This window comes from Arctopsyche grandis, chromosome 7 (genome assembly GCF_051622035.1).
Source record: "Arctopsyche grandis isolate Sample6627 chromosome 7, ASM5162203v2, whole genome shotgun sequence".
Lineage (NCBI taxonomy): Eukaryota > Metazoa > Arthropoda > Insecta > Trichoptera > Hydropsychidae > Arctopsyche > Arctopsyche grandis.
Window position 1 is genome coordinate 26564534 of NC_135361.1, and position 26256 is coordinate 26590789.

The following is a 26256-nucleotide window of genomic DNA, read 5'->3' on the forward strand; positions in this document are numbered from 1 at the left end:
CGAATTGCTCGTTAGCAATACGGCGAAACATTTTACGAGTTGGGACTGTTGAATGTTGAACAGGAATGTAACAAATCAAATTACAGGGTTCGTAGGTAACCGCAAAGAGGTAAGGACTGAGCATAATTGATTCGTGGCCGGTCGCGTGGTCATAATCAGATAGGTATATCCGTTTTTCAATTTGATTAAGGGAAACGTGGGTACAATTCAAAACAGATTAAGGGTCAACGTTTCAGATTAATTCGCCCTGGACAAACAACGCGTACGTGAAAAAAATTCGTCGTTGTATAATTGTTTCAAATCTGAAACTCGTTGCACGATACGCGCCGACGAAATTGAATTTTACGATCGGAAAATAAGATAAATGTCCTACATACATATATACTAGGCGAACTGATGAAAAATTACTTTTGACGTATGACGGGTCAAGGGAAAAAAATCTCCTCCATACGTCAATTAAGGTGATGTGGAAGTTTACGAAGTGCGATAGGCAGTGGGTGATTTTTTTCAAATTTTCTTCGGGTTGTGGAAAATGTTGGGTGTGGCTGCGAAGGGTCCTTCAGGAATCCCGGCAGTAGTACTGAAACTGAAGGCTTTGAGTTTATTAGAAATTCGATAAGGACCATTCTGCCGTGATGTATCCTCGTGCCGTATCGAGCGCTTGATGCGGCTTGGATATTACAGAATGAACAATCCTTCTGTTTGTTGAGCTTTTCTGTGTGATATTTGTATTATAATATAAAGTGACGGATAATATTTTCAGCACGACATAACATGTCTTTAACTCGACAGGTAATAAAATTTAGAAAAAATCGTTTTGACAGGGAAAAGGAATGTCCGAGCTGAAAATATATTACATGACAGGAAAATACTGTACATAAATATAAACGTACATACATATATTGCGAGCCAGAATAACATAAATAGATATTCGTTACAAAGTCAGCAAAATTTATAATTTTCGTCTAAATATGTACATATGTATATATATATATATATATATTTTAAGATTAGTTTAAGTTGTATACATATTATTTATATATTTATCAGAAAGGCCTAAAAGGTAAACCCCAATTGGCTTTCCTGGCCAATTACAAACAATTATTTATTTATGTAATTACTTTAGATTAGATTGGGTTGCTTTATAATTGCATCAAACCGTTGAAACTGTCTGTTTATTAATTTTCTAGTTGATAAATAATTATACAATGTATCTATTTGCTTTTACTAACATCATAACATCATATAGCACATTGTTTTCTTTGTACTCGTCTTTCACAATTCAACTCCAATACAAATACAGATCTTAGATGAAATCATTAAATATTGGACTCACATCATCAGCGGATTGCTTACAGGTTTTGATTTTTGACAAGATACTCGTTCTTTCATTTCAAACTTCGTTTAATAGACCATCAGCTAGAAGTGATTAGAATCTGATTTGTCATGTGATTTATTAATTTTAAGTTCCAGCAACAGATTTATATATTATGTATCCCGATATGTAAACAATATGTTTATTTTTCTATTGTCAATTGGATGAAATATTGTTTTGTTTGTATTCATCTTTCACAATTCAACTCCAATAAAAACCCCGATCTTGTGTAGATTAAAACTTATCAAAGATTGTATTCAAACCATCAGTGATTATTGACAAGATACACTTTCTTTCACTCCAAACGTCGTTTGATAGACAATTGGCTATAGTTTGAGTCTGATTTGAAATGTATTTTATAAACTCAAAGCCCGAGAAGCAGATTTTAATTTGTTGTCAATGTTAGTTTGATTTTTTTTAAATATACAATATATCTGGAATACACAATAAAAACAATAACGACAAAAGTTTAAATAATATTAGAAGTAGTCACAAAAAATATAATAATAGTAAAATTTAAGGAGAAAAATTGGGAATGCCTTGCATCAACAGTCAACACAAATGTATGTTCATTGTATGTACATATGTAAAAGAACTTGCTGTGAATATAAAACATCCCCGTGAGACCCAAATAAAAGAGAGAAGATCAAAATCCACTCATACATCACATCCGATTATGAAAATAATAATGAGCGCAGGCTATCAGACAAATAGGTTAAAATAATCTCTGATAATCTACGCTCACCGAGAGGGAAAATATTACAGGCACTGAAGCAACGATTTCATTAAGAAGATGGATAGCTCTTTGGAATATGAGCCATCCAATAAAGAACTGTGCGGGCACTAGGTACAACCATCAAATGATGATGTCTACCTTGCACATAATTATAAGCGACATAAAGTCTCAGCCGTTTCAGCAACAACGAACATGACATATTACCACGTATACCTAAGCTGGAGAATAAAACTCATTTATGAGAAGTTTATCAGAAGTTCAAGGGAATTATATCCAAACATGCACAAAAGGAAAGGAGTAAGGTAGAGATATGGGTAATATCCATACTCTTTCCTATATAACACACAGGAAACAATGAAATTCTTTTTGCATTTTCTCAATCGATTTGATAGTAATTTGCTTAATGCGGACTTCACTCAATAGCATTATACTGTAGCATATGCTAATTGGTTTTTGAGGATTATCTCCACGCTTAAGTGCAGTCGGCTAACAATGGAGACCCCCGAATTGACTTAGTGGTCGGTAACGGCATTCGGTCACTTCCCACTGGAGTTATCAAAACTGACAGCGCAAAAGCGTGCGACTGCATTCCAAGACAGTGGAACTGCGTATCTGGTACGTGACTATAACAATAGGCAAACAAACGCGCTGAGGAAGATGTAGTGAGCGACCTTCTCTTTATAAGCAGGTACTTATGAAAGCATTATGAAAGCATTCTGGACGGAGTACTGGCAGTGCGTGGATCTCCTTAATCACCCAATAAATGCTGTGAAGCGACTTTAGCTTTTTATTTGGATACTCCACCCACCCCTACGCAAAAATACTCGAGCTTACTTCTCACAAGCGAGTTTAAATATGTATATCGACTAATAACATATTACTGGGATAGAATGGCTTAATTTAAAAAACTTTAAAGAAGCTTTATTTATTATACCTATATGTCTATAAAGTTCTTGAAGTTCGTTTTTTTTTAATTAAATTAAAAATGAAGTATCATAATATAAACTTGAAAGTTTGAATTGTTTAGGTCATCAATACGGTCAATTGACTTTAGCGATGCATTTTCAAGTGCATTTTTGTGTCGAGCGAATGCATCAAATGCTCTTTTCGTCGAACCACGCAATTATAACAACCGTAGGGGGCTTGAATTCTTACCAAGCTCCCCTATTTCTTCATCAACTATTCAATGCAGGGACTCTAAAGTGGGCTATCGTGATACATTTTTAGTATATTCATATTGTAACTCCCACAAGGCAGCTTGGCGGTTTGAGACACTTCAGACCTTTCTAAATATTTAAAACCTTACAGGTGTTTTCATCCCCTGCCACATTTTTAGCAATCGTTTCTGCACGTTACAAACAGAGTTGTTTGGATATATCATCATTGAGTTCCAAGGACGCCATGTGTATATATGTACATATGTATATAGTACTCTTCGAAATGGAGGATACGAGGATAGATCCATTCCAGGGTGTGTGTATACCTATAGTAAAACGAATGGATTAATTTAGGATCTCTACATATGTATATCCGGAATGAAGTGTCGAAATCAAATGTCGATTTGGCCGTAAGGCCCTTGGAAGACGAGCATGCACAATTAAAGTCGGGTACGCGGTCCTTGCTTTCGGCATCCCTGACACGATAGAAAGGTCTACAATTGAATTATTGAAGCTTCTACGGTCGCCCTAATGCTTATTACAAAAGCCCTACGGCTGAAGAAGGGACACCGAACCTACGGCACGCGAAACTCTGCACTTAAAACGAGATATTACTTGGGTAATTCACTTACTTAGACAAACTTTCTTATGTCGCATCGAGTACATTTTTTTACGCCAATTTATTTAGATTATTGTTTTTGCGAAGGGGACGATTTAAATTGTGTTAAAATATACATACGTATGGATATGGCGACAATCATCATCCTAGAATATTAGGGTTGTTCTAATTTTTTAATATTATGTATACATTTGATATGCAGGGTTGATTAGAGGGTTGGGGAGAGTGGAAAAATTATCAACGCCCTTTCTTTTTCTTCTTACTTCGCTTTCGATTTTTTCGTCGGATTTCGTCTGACGAAATATGGGTTCTTATCCGATCGTGTTCAAACTTTGCATTTTGCTCGGTTTTTTTTAAAGGGATTCCGGAAAAAATCATAACACGAACAAATTAATAAAATACCGCAAATACATAACTAATCTACGCTCTTTGGGTATACATATACCACATTTAAATACATATTAACACAAATCATGTTGTTGAGTTACCGGAGTGGAGACTAAATAAATTTCGGATTAAATTTGACTCATTGAATTTGAATATGATAATTATTTTTGCTGGTTTATGACGTACATATGACCGTCTAAATTTTTCCAGTTTTTTAGTTTTTGCAGTCTTTAAATCAAAATATAGTATTGCTGTGATAAAATTGAGTATTGAAATTAATAGTTGGACGTTTTTTCTAATGATTGTGATTTTTTATTGCTTTAAAATACTTATAATTAATACTCTTGCAAATTTTAAAAGTAAAAAATGTGCATATATTTTTTCCCTAGCTATTATACATTTATTTGGCCAGTTTTATACTTCACTACGTGTATAAGGATTGGTTTTTTTATCTCAATTTTTTAATTTAATTCAAATGTATTAAAGTAGGTATATTATATAAATAATGACTTTTTAAGCATTGATTGCAATAACTATCTACGTTTATCACCGAACACCATTGTAAATATTCGAGGCATTTCCAACGTCACAAATGATATGTTAATTGACGGTGGCACTATGAAGACGTCAATAAATGTAAAAAAAAAGGTATCAACATCGAAAGGGCAACGTCGATTAAGGGACGACATTGAATTGGGGGGGTGAGAGGAAGGGACGAACGAAGGGGAGGGCAGGGGTGTAGGAACAGGGTCGATCCTCGTACAATGGGCGGGTTTTGTGTAGTTCGACGGTGAAAGAGAGCCGGTTAGACCAGGTCCCATTGTGACCCAGTGTCCCCTCGGTCGGTCATTGTTGTCAGAAATAAAGAACGGTTTACACCGGGGCACGCACGCCGCCACGTGTAGCACCCCTGTCTCGCACAATACGCTCCACTAATACAATTTGTGTCGCTTCATTAAACTATTTCCTGCAATTTGGACTACTGGTAGTGCACACCCTCCCTTTCTCTCCGTCTCTTCTTACATCACCTAGACACGTCCTACCTATTAAAAAAGGATAACAATCAAAATGCAATAAGAAAACAGGCGATAGATCATGTCTGTTGACGTGCGACAAATGCAAATTGTGCAACCTTTCAATTTCAATATGTACATATGTTTCAATGTCTCCCAACTACATACCAAATTGATACATATCTTCATACCTTGGATTTTTTCAATCTAAATTATGCTGATCTGGTTGAGAGATTGTTTAATTTGAGATCGTATCGTGTTCTATTATTGTATTTGTTTTATATTTATGCTGCTTTTGTTTTTTATTAATATGTTTTATTTTATTTTCTTTTAAATTTATATATTTTTTGTTAAGCTATAGTGACCACTTGGAACTAATCTGTAATGTCACTATTATATGGAAAAATTGTAATACATAAATATAAACCATACGAGCTTCTTATTAGAATGACATATATTATTATAGTAGGTTTTTTAAATATTGATCCTTCACCAAACGTCTTCATTGTTTATTTTGAAAAAATATATGTATGTACATATGTATTCTACGCTGGGTAAGTCATATAGTCTGATATGTAATTCTTTAGAATTTGAGTCATAAGACTTCAGAGTTATAACTAGAGGTAGGACCGGAAGCGTGCCGTCCATTGTTCGATTGTTGTAAATGCTTTCTAAAAAAGGTTCGGCAAACCTTTAACAATGCATTTACAACATTTGAACAATGGACGGACGAATGAATGAATTTGTACTCAGTATTTAAATAACAAGCATCTCATTTGCCTTTGTTTACATATTATGTCAATTATAATCCTCAAGAAATTGAATTTCATTGAGATTATATATGTATGTATATTTTTACAAGCCTCTTCTAAGCTTGCCTTCGCTCGTTCGTCTGACAACATTTAGATTTGATATCTTATATTCTTCTGATCGCTTTGAAACTTTGCCATTTTGCGCGGTTTGGTCAACAATATATATACAAATGAAATCCGCCAGTACAATAGTGAAAACTAATCGTAATAGACAAGTTTAAAAACTGCCACAATTTTGACCATTTTGAGGTCTAATGGTAAACTACCGTATTTATGTGCATTTCTGCCACTCTCTCACTTTGTCAGGTTTTAATTATTTAAACGTCTATAACTTAATCTTTTTCACACAATATCTTATAAAATTTGCATTATAGGCTCTCATTATCTCTCATATATGTTTTTACTTCAATCATAGGTTATACAATTATATTATTATAATACAATATTTTGAAACAAACTCTAGCAATAAAAAAAATCATACATTAAAAAAGGGACAAAAGTCATCACACAGGTTAAAACGTAGCATCAATAATCAATACGGCAACCATCATTCACATTTAATTCATTACATTGAAATTCAAAGTAAAACAAATATAATGAACCAAGCTACTTGATTGACAGCCGCTATATCAACTTTTACATATTTTGAAAGTACATAAATAAATCCACGCCTAAAGCTTCGAAGGGGGTTAGCGCACAACACTTGAAAGGAAGAAACCCAACACCAAAAATAATATTAAAAAATTGAGTAGCAGGGGGTGGCTGGGGGGGGGGGGTAGGTTTTTTTATAAAAGCGAATGCCGTTTTTTCTTGTTAATGCGATCGGATTTCACATATGCGGTTTTAAGTAAGGTGGGGGTGGGGGGGTTTAGTTATTATACCACAACCGGAATTTTCAGGCTTGCAAGTTTGGGGTGAGGCACAGAGGGGGTGGGGGGTTGGTTGGGTTCTGGGTTTTGGTTTTTGCGGGTTCTCGTAATACTCACAGTCGGATGAGACTTGCCAGCGCGGAAAACGTCCCGTCCTGAATATGCGTCAACCGGTTTAAATTTAATCGTCTGGAAAACATTTTGATTAATCGCAACAGTTTTCAGTGGCGGCGCCACACTAAATTCTAATGGGTTTTATTCGAGTTCGGGCACGGGGTACCCGAAACCCGGGTGAGGGGGGGGGGGGTTTGGGGGTTCCTGAAATCCTGGCGAATGGGAGACGAGATGGGGTTTGAGGACTTTGGTGTTCTCAGACTCCTGCCGTGGCTTTGTGTGTCGATTGCGTGTCTGAGCAACAACCGCAATCCATCTCACAGACACGACACAATGGACCCTTATTATTTTTGGGACGATTCCCGAAAAATTTTACTCCACGTCGTCGAGTGGGTGTGACGTACTGTTGCGCGGTTGAATTATATTGTAACGTTTATGGTGGTAATACTATAGCGTGCGCTCTACGTAACGTAACATTGTCAGTTTAACAGATCGAATATTCTAAAATGAAAAAAAATTGGTCTATTTTCATCAAAGAAACAATGAAAGGACTATGTATATGTATGTACATATATACCACTCGATATATTGCACAGTATCTCTAATATATAATTTCGAAAGAGATTTTGTATGTTAGTTTGTTTGGTTCGGACGTGTCTATTGTTTGTCCTAAATATAAATAACTAGTTGCTTTAATCGGCTTCGCTTAGTACTTGTAATGGGTCTACGTGACGAGACAGAATGTTAAATGACAGAAAACACAAATATCGGAAGGTAAAGATCGAAAATCGAAAGATCTTAAGTCGAAAAATCAAAAAAAAAAAAATGGTGCATGGTAAACGGTACATACTCACGTACATACTCACTTAATTTGCGCGAGCATGATACAACAGGAACAAGAGGAACATGCTTTTCCTCCCGTATTCTGCGCGCGCACATTAATACGGGAGGAAAAACCTGTTCCTCTTGTTCCTGTTGTATCCTGCTCGCGCAAATTAAGTGAGTATGTACCGTTTACCATGCACCATTTTTTTTGATCTTTCGACTTAAGATCTTTCGATTTTCGATCTTTGCCTTCCGATATTTGCGTTTTCTGTAATTTAACATTCTGTCTCGTCACGGAGACCGACTTGTAATATAAACAGCTTAAACATGGCGAATCTAATAGTAAATATTCATTTTGTTTTTTTATTAAATTTATTTGAATCGAAAAAATATATACATATATCGAATCATCATAGAAACTGTTTTGTTTACGAAGTTCCCTCCCGGCGAATGCCCCCGACACCCCCCTTTCCCCTTCCCAAAGTTTTCATGGAAATTTTGACGTGTTTTCGAAGTTCTCAACCAACAATACTTGCAAAGTCTCTTTCAAAATTACTTTTACTATTTTATCATCTATGTAAATACATACATACATACTTATAATCTATAAATTTAGATATTTTTTATTTTATTAAGATATATACCAGGAAGGCCTAACAGGTAGACCCCAATGCCCCTTCCTAGATAATTAATTACAAACATTGCAGAGTTTTTATTACATAAATTGCTGTATTTTCAGAGGCTGAAGAATACGAAATTAACTATTAATTAATTATTGAATTAATCCATAGATATGTCTATGGATTTAGACTTTTTTTTGTGACATGGCGGGTAAGATGATATATGCATGTATTTTTATTTTATTTATTTATTGAAAACCAGGCCTCAGAAGTAGAAATTCATAAAAATGAAGAATAAATATAATTATATAATATATAATATTGAATATAATATATAATATTGAATATAATATATAATATTGAATATAATATATAATATTGAATACCATAGGTGTCGCTCAGGAGCAACCCGTAATGGAAAATATAAATCTAATATAAAAAAAAAAAACTACATACATGAAATTTTGAATATGTATGTATTTTGAAAAAAGGAAATTTTTAATAGTACTGAAGGCACTTTGTAAGATAGTAAGTCGAAATTTTTCAATTAAATCATTTATTATTTGCATTAAAAATGCTTTAAAAGCATATAAAATGCTTTGGGAACGCAATAAAAGTAAAAGTGTTGCCAAAGTCATATTTACATATATATTTGAAAAGTTTTAATAAAATGAAATATTTTTAGCTTTGAAACGGTATAATTTTTTTAATCCGATAATCTGACGACTGCAAGATATACACCCAAGTAGAGCACACGCTATAATGGCACCTTTATGTTCGATCGCGACAATCGTCGTGAAACGTAACTCAAAAAAATAGACTATAATTCCACAGTTCGATCGTATTAACGCTAATGTCAAAATTATATAGGTTGGTTCGAAATTTTTGGGTTTTTGGCGCTAATTTCGCGCAATCGGCCGCCGTCTGAATCTTAATGCGATCACATTAAGCGGCACGCCACGAATAAAAGTTACCTAGGGAGATTTATTTCGTTTGCGAGCGCTAAAATGCGACACGAAACCGCTATTTCAACGTTCAAGATAAAATGAAATAATAATGAGAACACACACAAAAAAAAGCTCTTCGTATCTGTGAGATATATTGCGACTCCTGTATACATTTATCATTCAGAGTGTGTACCTGAATATCATACGCAGCGTGATTAAAAAGTGAAATCAAAATAAAAAGCGAAAATTTTGTTTGAAATGTACATACAGATGAGACGAGATGATACAAATTGACAGTTTTTTTCCATACAAATAACGGTGTGATTAGTTTTTCGTTTGAACTCACGGTTTCGTGGGCGGCACTCTGGCCTCCTGACGCAACACCCTTGCTGATCTGACAGCTCTAAGCTTCGGTACTTGGTTTTGTATTGTGTAAAAAGTATGATAAAAGGGTCGGTATGTAAAAAGCGTATTTGAATTGAAGCAGTTTCTCTAATATAATGTGTATACATTTATACAAATTGCACTTGAATAAATTTTGTATTTTTTTTTTTTTTTTTTGGTCTTTTGTCGAGTGCAGATCAAGTGGTCGTATGCAAATCGAGGTTAGTCGAGGGCTTTAGAATTATGCGGGAACATACAAACGAGATTGTGCTCGTCGTTTCTAAATATTAATAAGTAAGTGTATGTGGTATATAATTTGAATACAAATGACAAGATTTGACAAGTTTTTAATGGTTATTTTATTGTAATAGTGGCGATTGTTTAGATCCGGTAGCCACGATAGTATTTAATTAATAAATAATCAAATTTTATTATTATATACTGTGTAATATTTTGATTATTAGATTTGTTATGTATGTACTCGGATATGTATAATTTATTATTAAATTAATTTGGAGCCGTAAAAAGGTGTGTATCAAAGTTAATCGTTTATGTAGTAATTACATGCGTCTGTGCGCGGCTTTATGTGTTGATTAAAATATTAAGCTGCGTACAGACTAATGTATTATATTCAGAATCAGAGATGGCGAATTTATGTTAATCAAGTCAAGTTATGTACATTTATGAAATGAGAAATATATATGTATATACACACATATGTATACAGTACATATAGGGAACTTTAGGGAAATATTTAATTTTAATTATGTTTATGGCAATTAAACCGGAAAATGTTTTTCATCTCTGTTATATCATCATCTCGGCACTGCAAGCGCTGCAGCACCCCTAGAAATAATTACGAAAAAATTGCATATAACAATGCAATTCGATATTTGACATGGGTTTGGTGCATCCGCTCTAAAATCGCCAGATTGACAGAACGGCAGCTTTAAACGTAATTCTCGTTTTCTCGAATGATAGATTGCACATCAGATGACGAGTAACCTTTCGATGTGCACAGATGCAATTATTAAAATTGAGTTGGATCTTTCTGGCGAGTTTAATAAGGCAAGATTCGGAACTTATCGAATCTTGCCTTATTAAACTCGCCTGTAAGATCCAAATCCATTTTAATAATTACCATTTTAATAATTGCATCTGCGCACATCGAAAGGTTACCCGTCATCTGATGTGCAATCTATCATTCGAGAAGATGAGAATTGCATTTAAAGCAGCCGTCCGTTAATCTGTCGTTCAATTTGTCTGGCGATTTTAGAGCGGATGCACCGCATCCATTTGACATACTCATTAATAATAAGTATGTTAAATATCTACTATATTTTTATTTTCATTACATATATTCAAAATATATAAATGCATACAATTGAAATTTTTTCATATTTTTTTCTGGGGGTGCTGCAGCGCCTGCAGTGCCAAGATGATGATGATATACAAGAGATGATATAAGAGAGAGTGCCTCAGTTCGAATTTATGAAAATAGGCAGTATATGAAAACTAGGCGGGGGCCCCTAAAAAACTTTAGCAATACTTTAAATATCTTCGAATGCCTGAAAAATATGGCATTTTTTGTTTAGGAGGAGGAGGAGAGGGGTCTCCAAAATCAAATTGCGCCTAGAGCTACCGATCAACTTGATCAACCACTGTTCATATATATTATTAATGAATTATTATATATTATTATTGTAACGTAGAAATTAGGTGATTGATGTTCGTCGACCACTGGTTTAACGCGCGTTCGCGCCAAAAAGGCCTCGACGTATGAATAAGCTGTATATCGTATGTATGTATGTATGTAACAGCCAATAAGGTTTCGCGACCCATCGACCAATAATCTCTTCGTGCTGAGAGTATAAATATTAATGTTTCATTCGGAGCTGGCTAGTTGACCGATCAACAACAAAAAACTACCTCTACCACTATTCGCTGCGTCTTTCACTCCGAACTCGGAAGGCTTTTTCACGTCTACGCTAAATTACAAATATTATAATTATTATTATTATATTTATTTTATTATTATTTAGGGATTGTATTATTCTTCCTATCGTCTGGATTAAAATTATTATTATTATTATAAATATGATATTATATGCAATAAACCATTAAAAAGAAAAAAATATTTGACCTTGATATTTGAAAATACTTACTACATTGACAAGTTAAATAAAATGAATAAATGAAAAAGAAAATGAAATTGTGTAATGCAATATTGTAAGTAAATCGAGGAAAGCAATAAAAGCGTATAAATAGAATTAATAAAAAGGAAATCTAAATAATAAAGAGGAGAGAAAAATAGCAAGCGTCGAATTCAATTCAACAACGATATTATTTGATGTAAATAGAAGACGATTTGAATGAAAAATTTCAATATCGGTAGGTATATATGTAGGTGGGTATGTAGGTAGAAAAAAATTAAGAAGATCTAATATATAATTTCGAAAGAGACTTTGTATGTTTGTATCTTTGTTTGGGAACTTCGAAAACAAAACAAAGTTTCTATGACAATTCAATTGGTTGAATATTATATTTTTTTTGATTCAAATAAATTTAATAAATAGAAGAAGAATATTAACTATTAGATTCGCCATGTTAAAGCTGTTTATATTACAAATACTGAGCGAAGCCGGGTAAAACAACTAGTACATAATAATAAATAAATAAATCAAACGAACAAATGGCATTCAAATATGGATAAAATCACAAAAGACATTGAAATATTTGCCATTAAGTATATACGAATAAAGCGTTTAGGCATTAAACATTGTGAACACAATGAAGCATTAATTTTCAAAAATAAATACGTTCAATTGTGCCAGGTTGAATTACGAACGATTTGGGCCAAAAGAGTACAATTTTTCCCGTCGACCATAAAGTTGATTAATTCAACGGCCATTAACGAGCCTCGATTTCTCTACGAATAAAAATAAACGCACAAAACACAAATATACGAACGCGAATTGAATGCCATTTATTTATTTATTCATTCATTTTTTTCCCCCATCAAATGGCTAAGCCGTGCAGATTCACGGACTAGGTATTGTGACCGTTCCAATGACTCTTACATTATTATACACGGAGATTTTACGATACTGTCATAATAATTCGAATAATAATGGCGAATAAACCGGCCGACCATTTGAGAATATTTCTTGACCAATAATGTCGGGGCCGAGCCTTATTGTATTGTAAAAAACGGATCGTGGAATTGTGAGGTTTATTTTTTCGATTTTCGTGTGGATAAAAAAAAAACATATAATGCTGGAAAAAAACGGTCAATTTGAAGCATCGGCTTGATTGCGCTGCGATAAAAATCTGATCGGATGCTGGGTGTGCAAAAAAAAATGCGATTGCGCAATCGCGTGACGAAAATCACTATAATACGTAAAAACACGTGCTGTAATAGCTATAGGTATACTTACAGTCTTTCGAGGGAGACCAGGTCTTGAAATGCATCCCTCTCTATCGTGTGTATCTGGTTGTCAGTCAGTTGCCTGAAATCACAAAGAGAAATAAAAACATTACTGAGTTAATGGAGGTAAAAAATGAGTAGGTACATAATTGTATTTTTTTTGGCATCAAGATTATTTTATAATGTTCACGGTTGCTATTAGAGCAGTGTTTATCAAACTGTGTGTTGCTATGTGTATGCGTACTATATATACATATATAGCAAATGCATCTAAACTAGCGATCAGAAGTGTGGAATTATTTCTCAAGAAAAGAAAATAATTCTCCCGTAGCTGTATATATGTATGTACTAGTGTTTCACCCGTTGATATTTCAACGGGTGGTTTCGGAAATAGAATTGATACATGCATTAAAATAAAGTTATACGTATAATAATAATTACAAGTGAAAATTGTCGGAATCGCAATTGATATAGAAGTCGGGAATCGGAATTGGAATAGGAATTGAAATAGGAATCGGGAATCGGAACTGAAATCGAGATCGAGAATCGGATTTGAGAATCGAAACTGGGAACCGGAACTGAAAAAGTAATCGGGATCAGAACTGGAAATAGGGAATTAGAACTGAAATCGGGATCGAGAATTGGAACTGAAATTGAATTTGAGAATTGGAACCGGGACCCGGAACTGAAAGAGTAATCGGGAATCAGAACTGAAACGGAAATCGGGAATCGGAACTGAAATCGGGATCGAGAATCGGAACTGAAATCGCAATCAAGAATTGGCACTGCTAAAACGCCAAAACGAAACTATTATGAAGTATTTTTTGAAATTAAATATAAGATAATATATTTTACCAATTTCATATTCGATAATCGAATAATTGATTTTAAAAATAGTTGGGACCCTTAATCAAGCATTTATATAACAAGATAAGCCAAGTGGAATTGATGACAATTCAAGTCAAGTCATCTACATATGTACATATGTACTTGCGAGCAAATCACCACGGAAGTGACGTATGAACTTAGACTTTCAATTTCACATAGCAACTTTCACTTTAAGCTTGACGTTTTTACTTGAAACGTGTGTAAACTATATAAGATTTCTTTAAATAACTATTCTGAAGAAAAGTATGTTCGGTGAGCAGAATTATTTGGGAAATGCCGTATCAAAGGAACTACTTATGTATGTGTGTGTGTGTGTGTGATATTACGTATGCGGTTGCCGGATATGAAAATGTGTTTGGAATTAACCGGCTGTCAGCATCAATACCGGACCAAAGTTATGAAGATCCCTTCGTCGCCTTCCATAAATTTAATTTCCTCCTACGCACGTCATCGTGAAGACTTATGGCGAAGAGTGATCGCTTTTTGTTTTCAGTGTGACCATTGGTCGCCAACACACTGCTAACGAGCGCCCCTAATGTGCTTTCGCCCCGCAACAGAAATATGACCATTTCGCGGCAACTTAATGCTTTCGTACTGGCGAAAACATATTTAACACACTAAGTATACCCTACAGGTGAGCCCTTTCACTACACTTTATTGCTTACATACATATATACATATTTATACAATTTCGTGCTTTTGGCACGGAAAATGTCATTTACTACGTCATGCTGTGTATCGATTTCATGGTACGGCGAACAATCGATTATCACGCTTTATTTTTGACTACCAAATCAAAAAAGTCTCCTCAAACAAATACATTACTATTTATGTACGTATATAATAATAATAATAATAATAATAATAATAGCTTTTATTCCAGACGATGAGGAGAATAGTGCAATCCCCAACGCCCATATAAATAATATATAGATAATAAAAAAAAAGTATTGAAAAATAGTAAACAAAAAATAAATAAATAAATACATAAGTAAATATATAAATATTACTGATAATAAATAATAATAATAATAAATAATAATAATAATAATTATAATAAATAAATAATAATAAATAAGTCTAATAATAATAAATAATAATATATACCAGCAGTATGGCTTAATGGTAGCGTGTATGTTTAGCACCAAGTGATCAGTGGGTTCGATCCACCAAACTGCTGGTTAGATTTGGGGGTATTTGTGACTCCAAATCGATCGTTTCTTATCAGAATTTGCCAATTTTATCTGATCATTGTTGAAACGGTTCTTCAAAATTTTCAAAAAATCATCTTTCCTGTTGTCACAAATCTTCTGTATACATACATATATTGTGTGTATAATGTGTAAAAATTATGTACAAAATCTAAAATCTGTCGCAATGGATTAATTCTGTAATTAATTAATTAATTAATTAATTGTTATTTCGTGTTCTTCAACTTCTGGAAATACAGTGATTTATGTAATAATAAAATGCTGGAAGGCGCACTCTTCCTATCGAGCCTTCCTGGTATATATCTATGTAAAAAAAATAAAATACAATAGTGAGAGATTATCATATAGCATTTTAATAAATGTACATACATACCTACATATGTACGTTTCTTTGTCTCTACTTTTTTGTCATGAATTTAGCTATAATGGTTTATAAATAGGGCCCAGAAGAAATTTTTATTGCCAAAATGATTAAAGGCATAAAGCCATAGATGTACATAGTGTTTAATGTAAATATATAATTAATAATTCTTAATATGTATAGCACAGCACAGTCATCGCATTGTATCAATCTGTGAAGACAAGTGTGAATGATTGATTGAATAAAAATAAAATAATTAACAGTGATCATCTTTATCCATGGCTATTTTAATAGATGGCTTTGCGATTGCTTAAAAAATCTTTGACATTGTTGCACAAGCGTAATTTTAAGTTGTCCCACTCGGTCAACCGAATCGGGCAACCAAACGACCAAGAATCTGCTTATTAATACATCTAAGTTTTTAATAGGTGACGATAGTCGCCGGCAACTAATTACACCTCAATACAACGCTTTACATGTTTAGAGATCACTTTACATTTTACACGCCGGAAACCAACCTGATTAGTCGGGTGACTTGGGCAAATGGTGAGTTGCCCATTGTGGAATTTTCCATATAACTGCATACATTTGATCTGGTCGCGCAACAAAGTCACCCACCAAGTTGCTCGCAAGTCACCCGATGTGACTTTTGGCTTTCCGCTACTTTTTTGCTTGCCTTTACGCGATATATTATCACTGTGTTGACAGAAAGATGACCGTGTGAGTCATACATAAGTGTCATATTTGCATGTACACAAGCACTTTGAGCAATTCGACCCGGTCGACCACCCGTGATAATTGCATAGGGGAATTCGTTGATGTCGTCGACGCATCTAGCTTTGTCTGTTTGTGTCTTAAGATAGAGGTAGGACCGGAAGCGTGCTTTTTCTAGGAAATAGGGCGTTTTGGGTCTATTTTCCAGGAAACAGGGCAAACTACAAAGCTAGACAGCATAAAAAAAAGCGTGCTTTTTCTAGGAAATAGGGCGTTTTGGGTCTATTTTCCAGGAAACAGGGCAAACTACAAAGCTAGACAGCATAAAAAAAAGGTTCATCATAAAAATGAACAAAACAAGGTGAACAAATGAACGTTTTCTAGAATGCTCTTATAAAATTCTACTCAAGAATGGTTAAAACTATATTTAGTGATAAGCAAATATTTTAAAGTTTCAAAATTTAGTGGCGTTTTATCACTAGACCACATATTGTTCATTAAAGAAAATTAGATCAGCATATGTATGTCCCTGGTAAACAGAGATAATATTAAACTATAATAATTTGCCAATATTTTTTAGGAGACATCGTTATCACTGAAGGCTTTGAATATTTTAATTCTTTTATTTTATAAAAAAGTTTTATTACATAAAATTTACTGGTTTTATTTCAGGGCTTACCAGGACAGATACCCAAAAAACAAGTACTGTACTGGTAAAACCAGTACGAATAGTCACTTTACATTAATGGGTCATTCAGAAGGTTGTATAAAGTTTAAGGTTCAAAAACAGATGGTAGGACTTGTGTTAAGAAAGACGGAGAAGATAATCGGACATTTTCCAAACTTTCAGTGCGTATAAAAGCCTCATAAAAACAATAAACGAAAAAAAAAAACACGTGATCAATTACAACAACGCAATTCTCATTGTTCCGGAAGGGTAAGTGTTAGCCATCACGCAAACTTGGACCCAAAGTAAAAAGTTCAAAAGCCGATTGATCGATCGAACGTACGGAAGATTAGCACTCGGGTCGGTTTTCCGCAACTTTTCTATATTACATTACAACGCCATTAGTAGCGCGAAACGCAATTACGCCATAGCCGAACTTTGCTCGCGAATCGAGAGGTATTTCACGGTGTTTGCAGTAAAATCTCACTAGTAAAATAAGTCAATTAATTATGCTTAAGTGGTCCATTAGACGAGCGCTTCATACATATATTCAAACACGTGTGTAGTTTCTGAAAGCTGAAATGCTCGTGGAAATTGTGCATTAAACTTGACGACGTTATAGTGAAGCTTTTTAGTGCTTCACCATTCCGTAATTAACCGCGTATCTCCGATAATGCGAATCTGGATGATGGTGCTCGAAACCGGGACATTTTCTCGTTCGACAACCCTTTGGCTGCTGCTGCTTTTGACGTGTCGAGTGCCGTGTCGTTGGATGAAAGGACAAATAAAACGCAAACAACCTGTGCGATATTAAAACCGGATATACCGAAGACTCATAGTCGTGCGAGACCACCTTTGAACGCTAAAACTCTGTTCGAGTGGGGTTTTCTGCGAATGAATATAATATTTCGTTCAAAATTAAATTATTCACTCTACTGTTAGGCTGAGGGTGTCACGTGTTTGTGTTATATGCAGAATGGTCTGAAGTTGGGCTACAATATGTTATTCTGTAGAAAGTCAAGCGAAATTACTCATATATGTATGGATGTAGGTACATTTGCTTAATTACTTTCAGCACTCAACTAAGGATGTAGCTTATTTGAGTGAGTGAGCTTTCTGAATGGTCATATTTTAATGTTGTGATATTTAGAGATCGCTTTATTTCAGAACTGAAAGATTTTCAAGAATGATTAACTTTTTATATGATATTATGAACTTTTAAGGTCATTTATTATTGATAGAGATAGGCGGTTGAGTTGCCGCCATAAAATAACAATAGACCCCTCCACTATCCGAGAAAGCAGGAGAGCAAAAAAATGGTTTACAATAGATATTGACAACAGCGAACCATCTTTTTTTAGTCGTCGAGCAACCTGACCACCGTCCCTTAGTTATTTACAAAGATTACTTTTTGTAAAAAAAATCACTATGGTTTAATATTGTCAATTGCTATTTGTGAACCATGCTTTTTTGCTCTCTTGCATTGTTAAATAATGGATTGTTATTTAACCCTTTGAGGGCTGACGTCTTTTCTGTTGAAAGCTCGCCACGCTGAAAATTTCACCAACATTTCCAACTAGAATTATTTAGAAATCCAATAGAAAGCAATTGTGGCTAATGCAAACAAACCCTAAATCACTACCGCCGAGGGTTTCAAATTTTGTATAGGTGCGTTTAGACTCTCTATTATATCTTGCAACAATATAAAGTAAACAAAAGAAGTCTAATAATGAATGTATTTTTCCAAAACTAATTCTATCTTCTTCGTTGTTGTTAAAATGTAATGCTTACAATCTAAATGCCAAGCCACAATCTAAAATACTCAGCAGTTAGGGATTTCCATCGGGTAATTCTGCTATGGTTATACATTCAGAAATTCCGGTGTAAACGAGTCTTTATAAACGTTGACAATATATAAATGACACGGATTATACACCCATGTTCAATGCATTTTTTTTCAATGCTACCTGGAAAGGTTTAGCGGGTAGTATTCTTGACATTGTACATGCTCAAAATACAACGCCTATTGGCATATTTCAGGCCCATGGACTTGTTGGCAAAACGCCGATCGGCGTTGGTCAGCATTCAAAGGGTTAAAGAGCACTAAGACAACGCCAAAGTCTATGTAGTTATTAAAACTGCGAGCTTTCACAATGGTTGTATTTTAATACAGCGAAATTTAGAGATTGTCTGCTTTTATTTATTTTATTGTGAGCTATCAAAGTGATCATATACGATTACAGGCTTCTAGATAATCTGCTTTCATAACTAAAGACTTTCGCTATTGCCACACATTTCAAGATTGTGTGATGTCATGATTGTATTATGAAGCTTGATTTTATTAATGCTTTTCATCTTTTAAGATTGACTTTCGTGATTGGAAGATTAAGAACGACAGATTTTAGAACTGCGATCTTTCAAGATTGAGGTGAATATTTTGAACATTCTTAATCATGACCGTTTAAATTTTTTTCAAGATGCAATAAAATGATTTAACCAGCAGCATAGCTAGGTCGTTAAGCTTCAGCGTAACACCGAGAGGCGCCGGGTTCGATCCCATGAGCTGACCTCGATTAAAAATAATTTTTCTGAGTATAACTGTAGTGCTGCTGGTCATACCCGGATGTTTGTGACTCCAGGTTGATCGTTTCCAATCAGAGTAGCATTAGTACTGCCAATTTATCTGATTTCATTGTTGAAACGGTTCCCGATTAAATTGGCTATAAACCTTCCTAAATATTATTTCACCACTATTTGAGTATGATTAATATACAATAAAATTTATGTGCAATTCATAGATGTCTCGTTAATTTGCGAGTTTCAGTGTGTCGTAATTCAGCGACTTGTGTAATAAAAATGCTGCATTGTTTGTTATTGCCCAGGAAGGTCTTCCTGGTATAAAATGTAATAATAAAAAAAAATTAAAAAATTAACATAAGTATAGATTCATTAAGAAAAGCGTCTCAAAATATAAAGATTTTATCATAGATCTAGAATAACCTAGATATGGCATTACATACAAATTTCGTTGGAGATCTTTTCGCCACTAACTGAGGGGTGCGGGGGGTTTAACTAGCGGGGGGAAGTTGGGGAAAAAAAAGGTTTTTTCATCTATGGATTTTATACAAAAAGTTGCACTTACAGAGTTTTGAGGTTAGTCAAACCGCGGAAATCACTCTCAGTGATGATGCTGATGTTGTTGCCTTGCAGATCTCTGGAAAAAAAAGTACAAAAATTAATTCAAACTTGCTAAGTAAGTAAGTGGCGATTTACGCGCCGAATGTATAATATATAAGTAAATAATAAATAAATTTGAAGCAGTGAAATGGCGACAGGTTTGATCGTTCTCAGTGGGCGATTAAAGAAATCCCCGAACGTGACGTTTCGTCGAAAGAGAGGATTTGTTCTGGGCGCGGTGGGAGGATGGGGAGGACGATGTTTGTCAAAGTGTGGTTCGCGTCCGATATCGCCATGTCGTTGCAATAATAAATCAGAGCAACAAATTCGCTTTCATCGGTACTAAAAAAAGAACCAAGCAAAAGCCGATACAATGCAACGTACCACTGTGTTAGTTGCGTTGCGTAGAGTTGTTCAATACTGATGGACAGTTTTTAAAATTAGTTTTCGTGTCAAATTTTACTTTATTTTTTTCAGCTCGACGTCAATTTTTATCCGTCAACAGTCAAATTGGACGTCGCTCTCTAAAAATCACACAATATATATTTTTATAAAATAGTTTAACGCCACTCTTTCAACGGGAACGAACCCGACGTTGATTGCCACAGTTCCAAATTTTCTCGTTCGAATTTCATCACGAAAATATGACGACTCAAATAAGCATCAGAAAATACGTATATATGTAATATAAACCGTTTTAAAGAATTATTTTATCCCGATAAAAATTCTCATTAAAATTTAATATACATATGTATGTGTGTATATATAATTTTTTATTTATGCCAATGCGCCTCCCTGTCTAGAAACATTGCACATTTGATACAAGTATTATTATACAAAGTAAATATATACCAATTACATCCATAGAGACATCTATGGTCAAATATGTAAATTTGCAGCATTTTTTAAGCAATGCAGTGAAATTTAGTAAATACATATAAATTAACATTCACATTTTTGTATCAGAATAAACAGCGGCGTGGACTACTAGTTAGCATATTATGCTTTCGAGCAGAGTGGTCACGGATTCGAGTCCCACTAGAGTCCCGCTGCTGGCCAGACCATAGATGTAGTAACCGCTAGTTAAACCCCCCGCACCCCTCAGTTAGTGGCGATAAAATCTCCAACGCAATTTGTATGTAATGGCATATCTAGGTTATTCTACATCTATGGGCCAGACCTTGGTTTGTGACTCCAGGTCGATCGTTTCTCATCATAGTTTGCCAATTTTTCTGATTTTCATTGCAACGGTTCCTGTCAAAATTGGCATCACCTTTCCTATCTCTCTTGCTAATCTCAAGTTATTCAACGTCTTGAAGCTCGCAAATTTGATTATAAAATGCTGCAAAAATATCTCCATAAATCACTGTGGATGTTTGTATGAATTCGCATTGTATAAAATGCGTATGTATATTGTTGTATTGTATCTGTTTAAGTGCACTCGTCGGTTTGGAGCGATTTGTAAAGGCGAGTGTTTATATTCTATGAAATGAAAATAAAATATATAATATGAGCTTTTGATTTTGAATCTACATATAATACATACATACATACATACATATGTTAGAACTTTAACTGATATTGTCAGCTAACTACGAATGCTTTTATAAAGGATGTGAGAAGGAAAATTCCATTCAAATAACGGGAATTCTAATCTACACAAAACGAGTAAGTTGAGCAGTACTTATAAAAGAGTACACACAAAGAAGGCAATAAAAACTCCAAGACTTTTATTTCAAAGCCGTAAATAAGCGAATTGAACTTAAATTTCAAACGAATGTACATATGAGTAGCTCACGTTTGAAATTCCCATTTTTTTAATTTTGCAGACAAATACAAATTGAATATATGTACATATATACATAGGAATACATATTCTAAAAATATGAAGCATTGAAATATTATACTTCCATGTTCTGGATTTGGATTGAAAGCCTTTAAGTGATCAATTTTTGCATAAAGATTTATTTATTGTAATGAATCCCGAATACTACACATATTGAACCAAAATAAGAACAAAAAATAAATTATCAACAGCAGATAAGACCTACCAAAAAGTGCTGTCAAATCTGCAGATTTGGTAGTGCTAATCCACGGACGACGCAGAAAGAACGTCAGCGGTTTGGCTTTTTTTACGACTTATCTGCCGTCACTCGGGGCCTAATGGAGCCGAGCTCCAGGCCCCCAGGGGCCTTCTAGCAAACACATTCTGAAGATCTGGTGGCTGCTGATCTTCGTGAGAAAGCGCCGAGTGTCCCAAACCAAACCTACCCTAATCCAAACGGCCGCGGGGCCACTTAAACCATCAACAATGTCGACCCGTGACACGAGACGTCGCTGAAAGCAATATTTTTTATTTTGGGATAGGTAGATTAAATCACAAAAATCTATTTATAATGTATCAACGTATATATGTATATTGTATTAGGCGTTGGAATGACGTGGTTTGATGCAACGGTATCTGGGCATTCACTTCCAGAGATATGTGCGTGGAGTTCTTCAGATTCCAATAGTATGATATATGGTGTCTGTTTTTCAATGCGCTTCCCGTTTGAAACTTTTGTGTATGATTGATATTCCGATTTATTTTCAGACGAGTGTTTTCGATACTTATACATACATGCTTATTGTATTACATATATTTCTATCATAGGTGCCATGGCAGGAATTACCCTATGGTCAGATTACAATCAGTACATAAGTACTAATAATTTCAAACATTACTTAAATGACACTGGTTCAGGGGGGGGGGGAGGAGAATACCGATTTATTGGATCATCATTTATTGGACCATTACGTTATTTATATTGATCGTATTGAAGCTATTCAAAAATGTTTTCTTAGGTATCTATCATTAAACTTTAATACAAAAGAAAAAAATTACGAATCCCGATGTTGTAGGCTTCATATCCTTCCCTTGTATTATCAACGCAACGTAGCTGATATAACTTTACTTTCACGGATACTACGAGGTGACATCGACTGCTCTGCTATCCTAAGTAAGTTTTTTTTTATGTTCCAAATCGGTGCCTACGAAAATGGCCCCTTTTGCGTGCTTCCATTGCCTCCACTTATTATCGTCAAAACTCTTATATCGTCAGAGTGTGCAATTTTTACAATGGCTAAGAAGAGAATATTGACCTATTTTATGACAGTTTAATTACTATTAGGAACTTATTTGCAAGATTGTTTTTTTTAACCCATTCTTTTTTGTTTTTTACTTTAATCCTTTTCGCTTAAATTTCTACTGTTACTCATCATAATCTACTATTACTTTCTACTATTATTTACAAATTTTTCATTATGTTTCTTTTCGTATTATAGTTAAACATAATTTAACTATTTATTTCATTATCTTTATTTTAGCTGTAAGTTTCTCTCTGTATATTAAATAAAATAAATAAAATAAAATCAAATCATAAATGGTTTCCTTGATTGTTCTGATTTACTGAATAAGGTTAATTTCAGAATCCCAGTTCGATACCCTAGACGCGTTGCACTCTTTTCACTTGATCCTTTCAATACTAATTCCCAAAAATATTCTTATCTGCAGCGCGTTTATCGTATGTTTAACGGAGAGCTGAATAAGGTTGATCTATTTGGTATTTCCCTACATCAATTCAGGTCTAACATCAAGAGAATCTTGACCGATTGATTAATTTCTTCTCCTATTCTATTTTTCCAATATTTCCAATATTTTTATACTTTGGTTTAGTTACGTAATGAGCTATTTAATCATATTATAGCTTTCATTCTTTTCCTTTTCATTTGTTTATTTTGTATTTACATTTTTCATTTGTTTTATATTTGTAAATTTCAATTTCTTCTTATATTCTATTTTATAACCTTTTCCCAATATTTTAATACCATAGTTTAATTATGCAATGTTCTACATATTTTATCATGCCTTTATTCTTTACTTTTTAATTTGTTTTCCTTATATTTATCTTTTTCATTTTTGTAAAAATCTGTTATTGGACTCGGATGTTACATATATTATTTATTTACTATTTGTTTTTTTTATATATCTATGTACATCCTGTCTGTTGATTTTTCAATTAATAAAATAAAAAAATAAAAAATAATAAATAACATAAAAAAAAATAAATCACAAATTGTCATAACAATTAAGATAGATAAATCGGCAAATTCTAGCAGGAGACGGTCAATCTGTGTTTTAATAACCACCAAGATCTCGTACTTACATACGTACACCAGCAACGTACATATTTGGCCAGGACTTGAACGCACGACTTTTCAACTGGTATACAATAGATATACCAGTGAGCCACGCTTAGGCTTTTGATGTAAATAAGTGTGTATGAAACAATAGTCATATATTGATATCGTTCTAATAATATAATTTTATAATTTCAATACATAAATGGTTTCCAAACGGTACAGTCGTTCATCACGTGATCAATTCAGCCCGAAACGAGCTGAATTGATCACGTGAGCATCTAAATTTCACCAGCGAGCATCTAAAATCCAATGCCATCACGTCTATTTACACATTAGATAACACGAGCGTGTGACAAGTGGGCGCGTGCCTTCGAAAATATCGCAAGTTGAAAGTCGTTGATTCATAATGTTGTTTGGTACTTGTCAGCACAAAGCGACCGGGGGAAAATTCAGGGAAAACTCCCAAGGCTGGTCCCGGATGAAAATAACGACGTCTACAAAGCGAGTCTCGTAGCATGGGACCATTGTCGACCCCGTTATGTAAATAATGTACGTTTATGTCGTTCGCCACACTAAAAACGAGGATTTTTCTCACCCCGGGACCTCTCTGTCGCACTCTTTAAATCTCGCGCCAGAGCGTTTTCCTCGTATTTTCGCAATTTTTTTTGCGCGCGCGCGCGCGCGTGATGAGAATCTCGTCTCGTAAATGCAATAGTAAAAATGTAAATATTATTAATACAGTGTCGAGGAGTTGTGTTGTTTGAGTCTGTTTCGGAGACACTCCTGTGCCGGGTGCAGATTTGAATAAAAAATAAACCCTGTTTGGGTGTGTTTTTAGTATATGTACATACATACAGTCTAGTGTTTTGCCCGTTGATAATAATAAGCAACAAAAAAATAGTAGAGCGGAAACTTATCAATCTAAGTTTGACCCATTGAATTTGAATGTGACAATGATTTTTGTTGGTTTGATCTCGTTGGTGAGATATGAACGTGTAAAAAATGCGAAATTTTAACAGTTTTTTTAGCTTTAAATCGTATTTATTTTTGACGTGCTTGTCGCGAATATGTATGCCTATATTCGTCAACTAAATTTAAAATCATGTACGTAAAATATTGAGATAGAAAATCAATTCTTATAAGCATGGTGACAATAAACACTGGCCGGATAAACTTATAATATATTTATGACTTTTAAACACGGGAAAAAAATTATTTTTGACACAGCAATACAAAATTTTGAGTTGGAATCTAAACAAGTCTCATAAACCAGAGTAAGCCAATAAAAATCATTGTCATATTCGAATTCAGTGGGTCAGACCTAACAAAGTTTCTGTTCCGGTAACTCCAACTGTTTTATTTCGCCAAATATACTGCATATTAAATTTATTATTCAAGTCTTCATACTATACGTATGTATTCCTCATCAAATTCGGATTTTGCCATTTCGAAATAAAAATATTGATCAATATCAGCAGAAAAAATTATTTTCACGGGAAGCCCCGTGTACACGTGCCTCACAGATGGGGAGGGGGAATTCAGTACGCGCCGTGCTCAGCGGTCAGTGTGAAAATGATATCCGCCTTGGAATGGCAGCTCTGCTTCAGCCATCATTTTTTTTATTTCTTGCACTTATTTTATATTATTCAACGTTTAATACTGGATAAAATGATTTTTATAGCCAATTACAATAATGAACCTCAGATTTTGCATCAATTTAAATTAAAACACAAATTTAAAGCTGGATGTTTGGAGTCCAGCACAGTGGTTA

At 34.3% G+C, this 26256-nt stretch overlaps 1 protein-coding gene across 1 annotated transcript in view; it reads right to left on the minus strand.

The window, feature by feature from the left end:
- sli (slit guidance ligand) overlaps positions 1 to 26256 on the minus strand; it is a 255009-nt gene that overhangs the window by 17689 nt on the left and 211064 nt on the right. The window contains exons 3-5 of the mRNA XM_077434116.1: positions 20269 to 20340; positions 13296 to 13367; positions 7086 to 7157 (exon numbers count right to left, since the gene is read on the minus strand). Coding sequence (XP_077290242.1) covers positions 7086 to 7157; positions 13296 to 13367; positions 20269 to 20340 — 216 coding nt within the window. The remainder of the gene's footprint in view (positions 1 to 7085; positions 7158 to 13295; positions 13368 to 20268; positions 20341 to 26256) is intronic.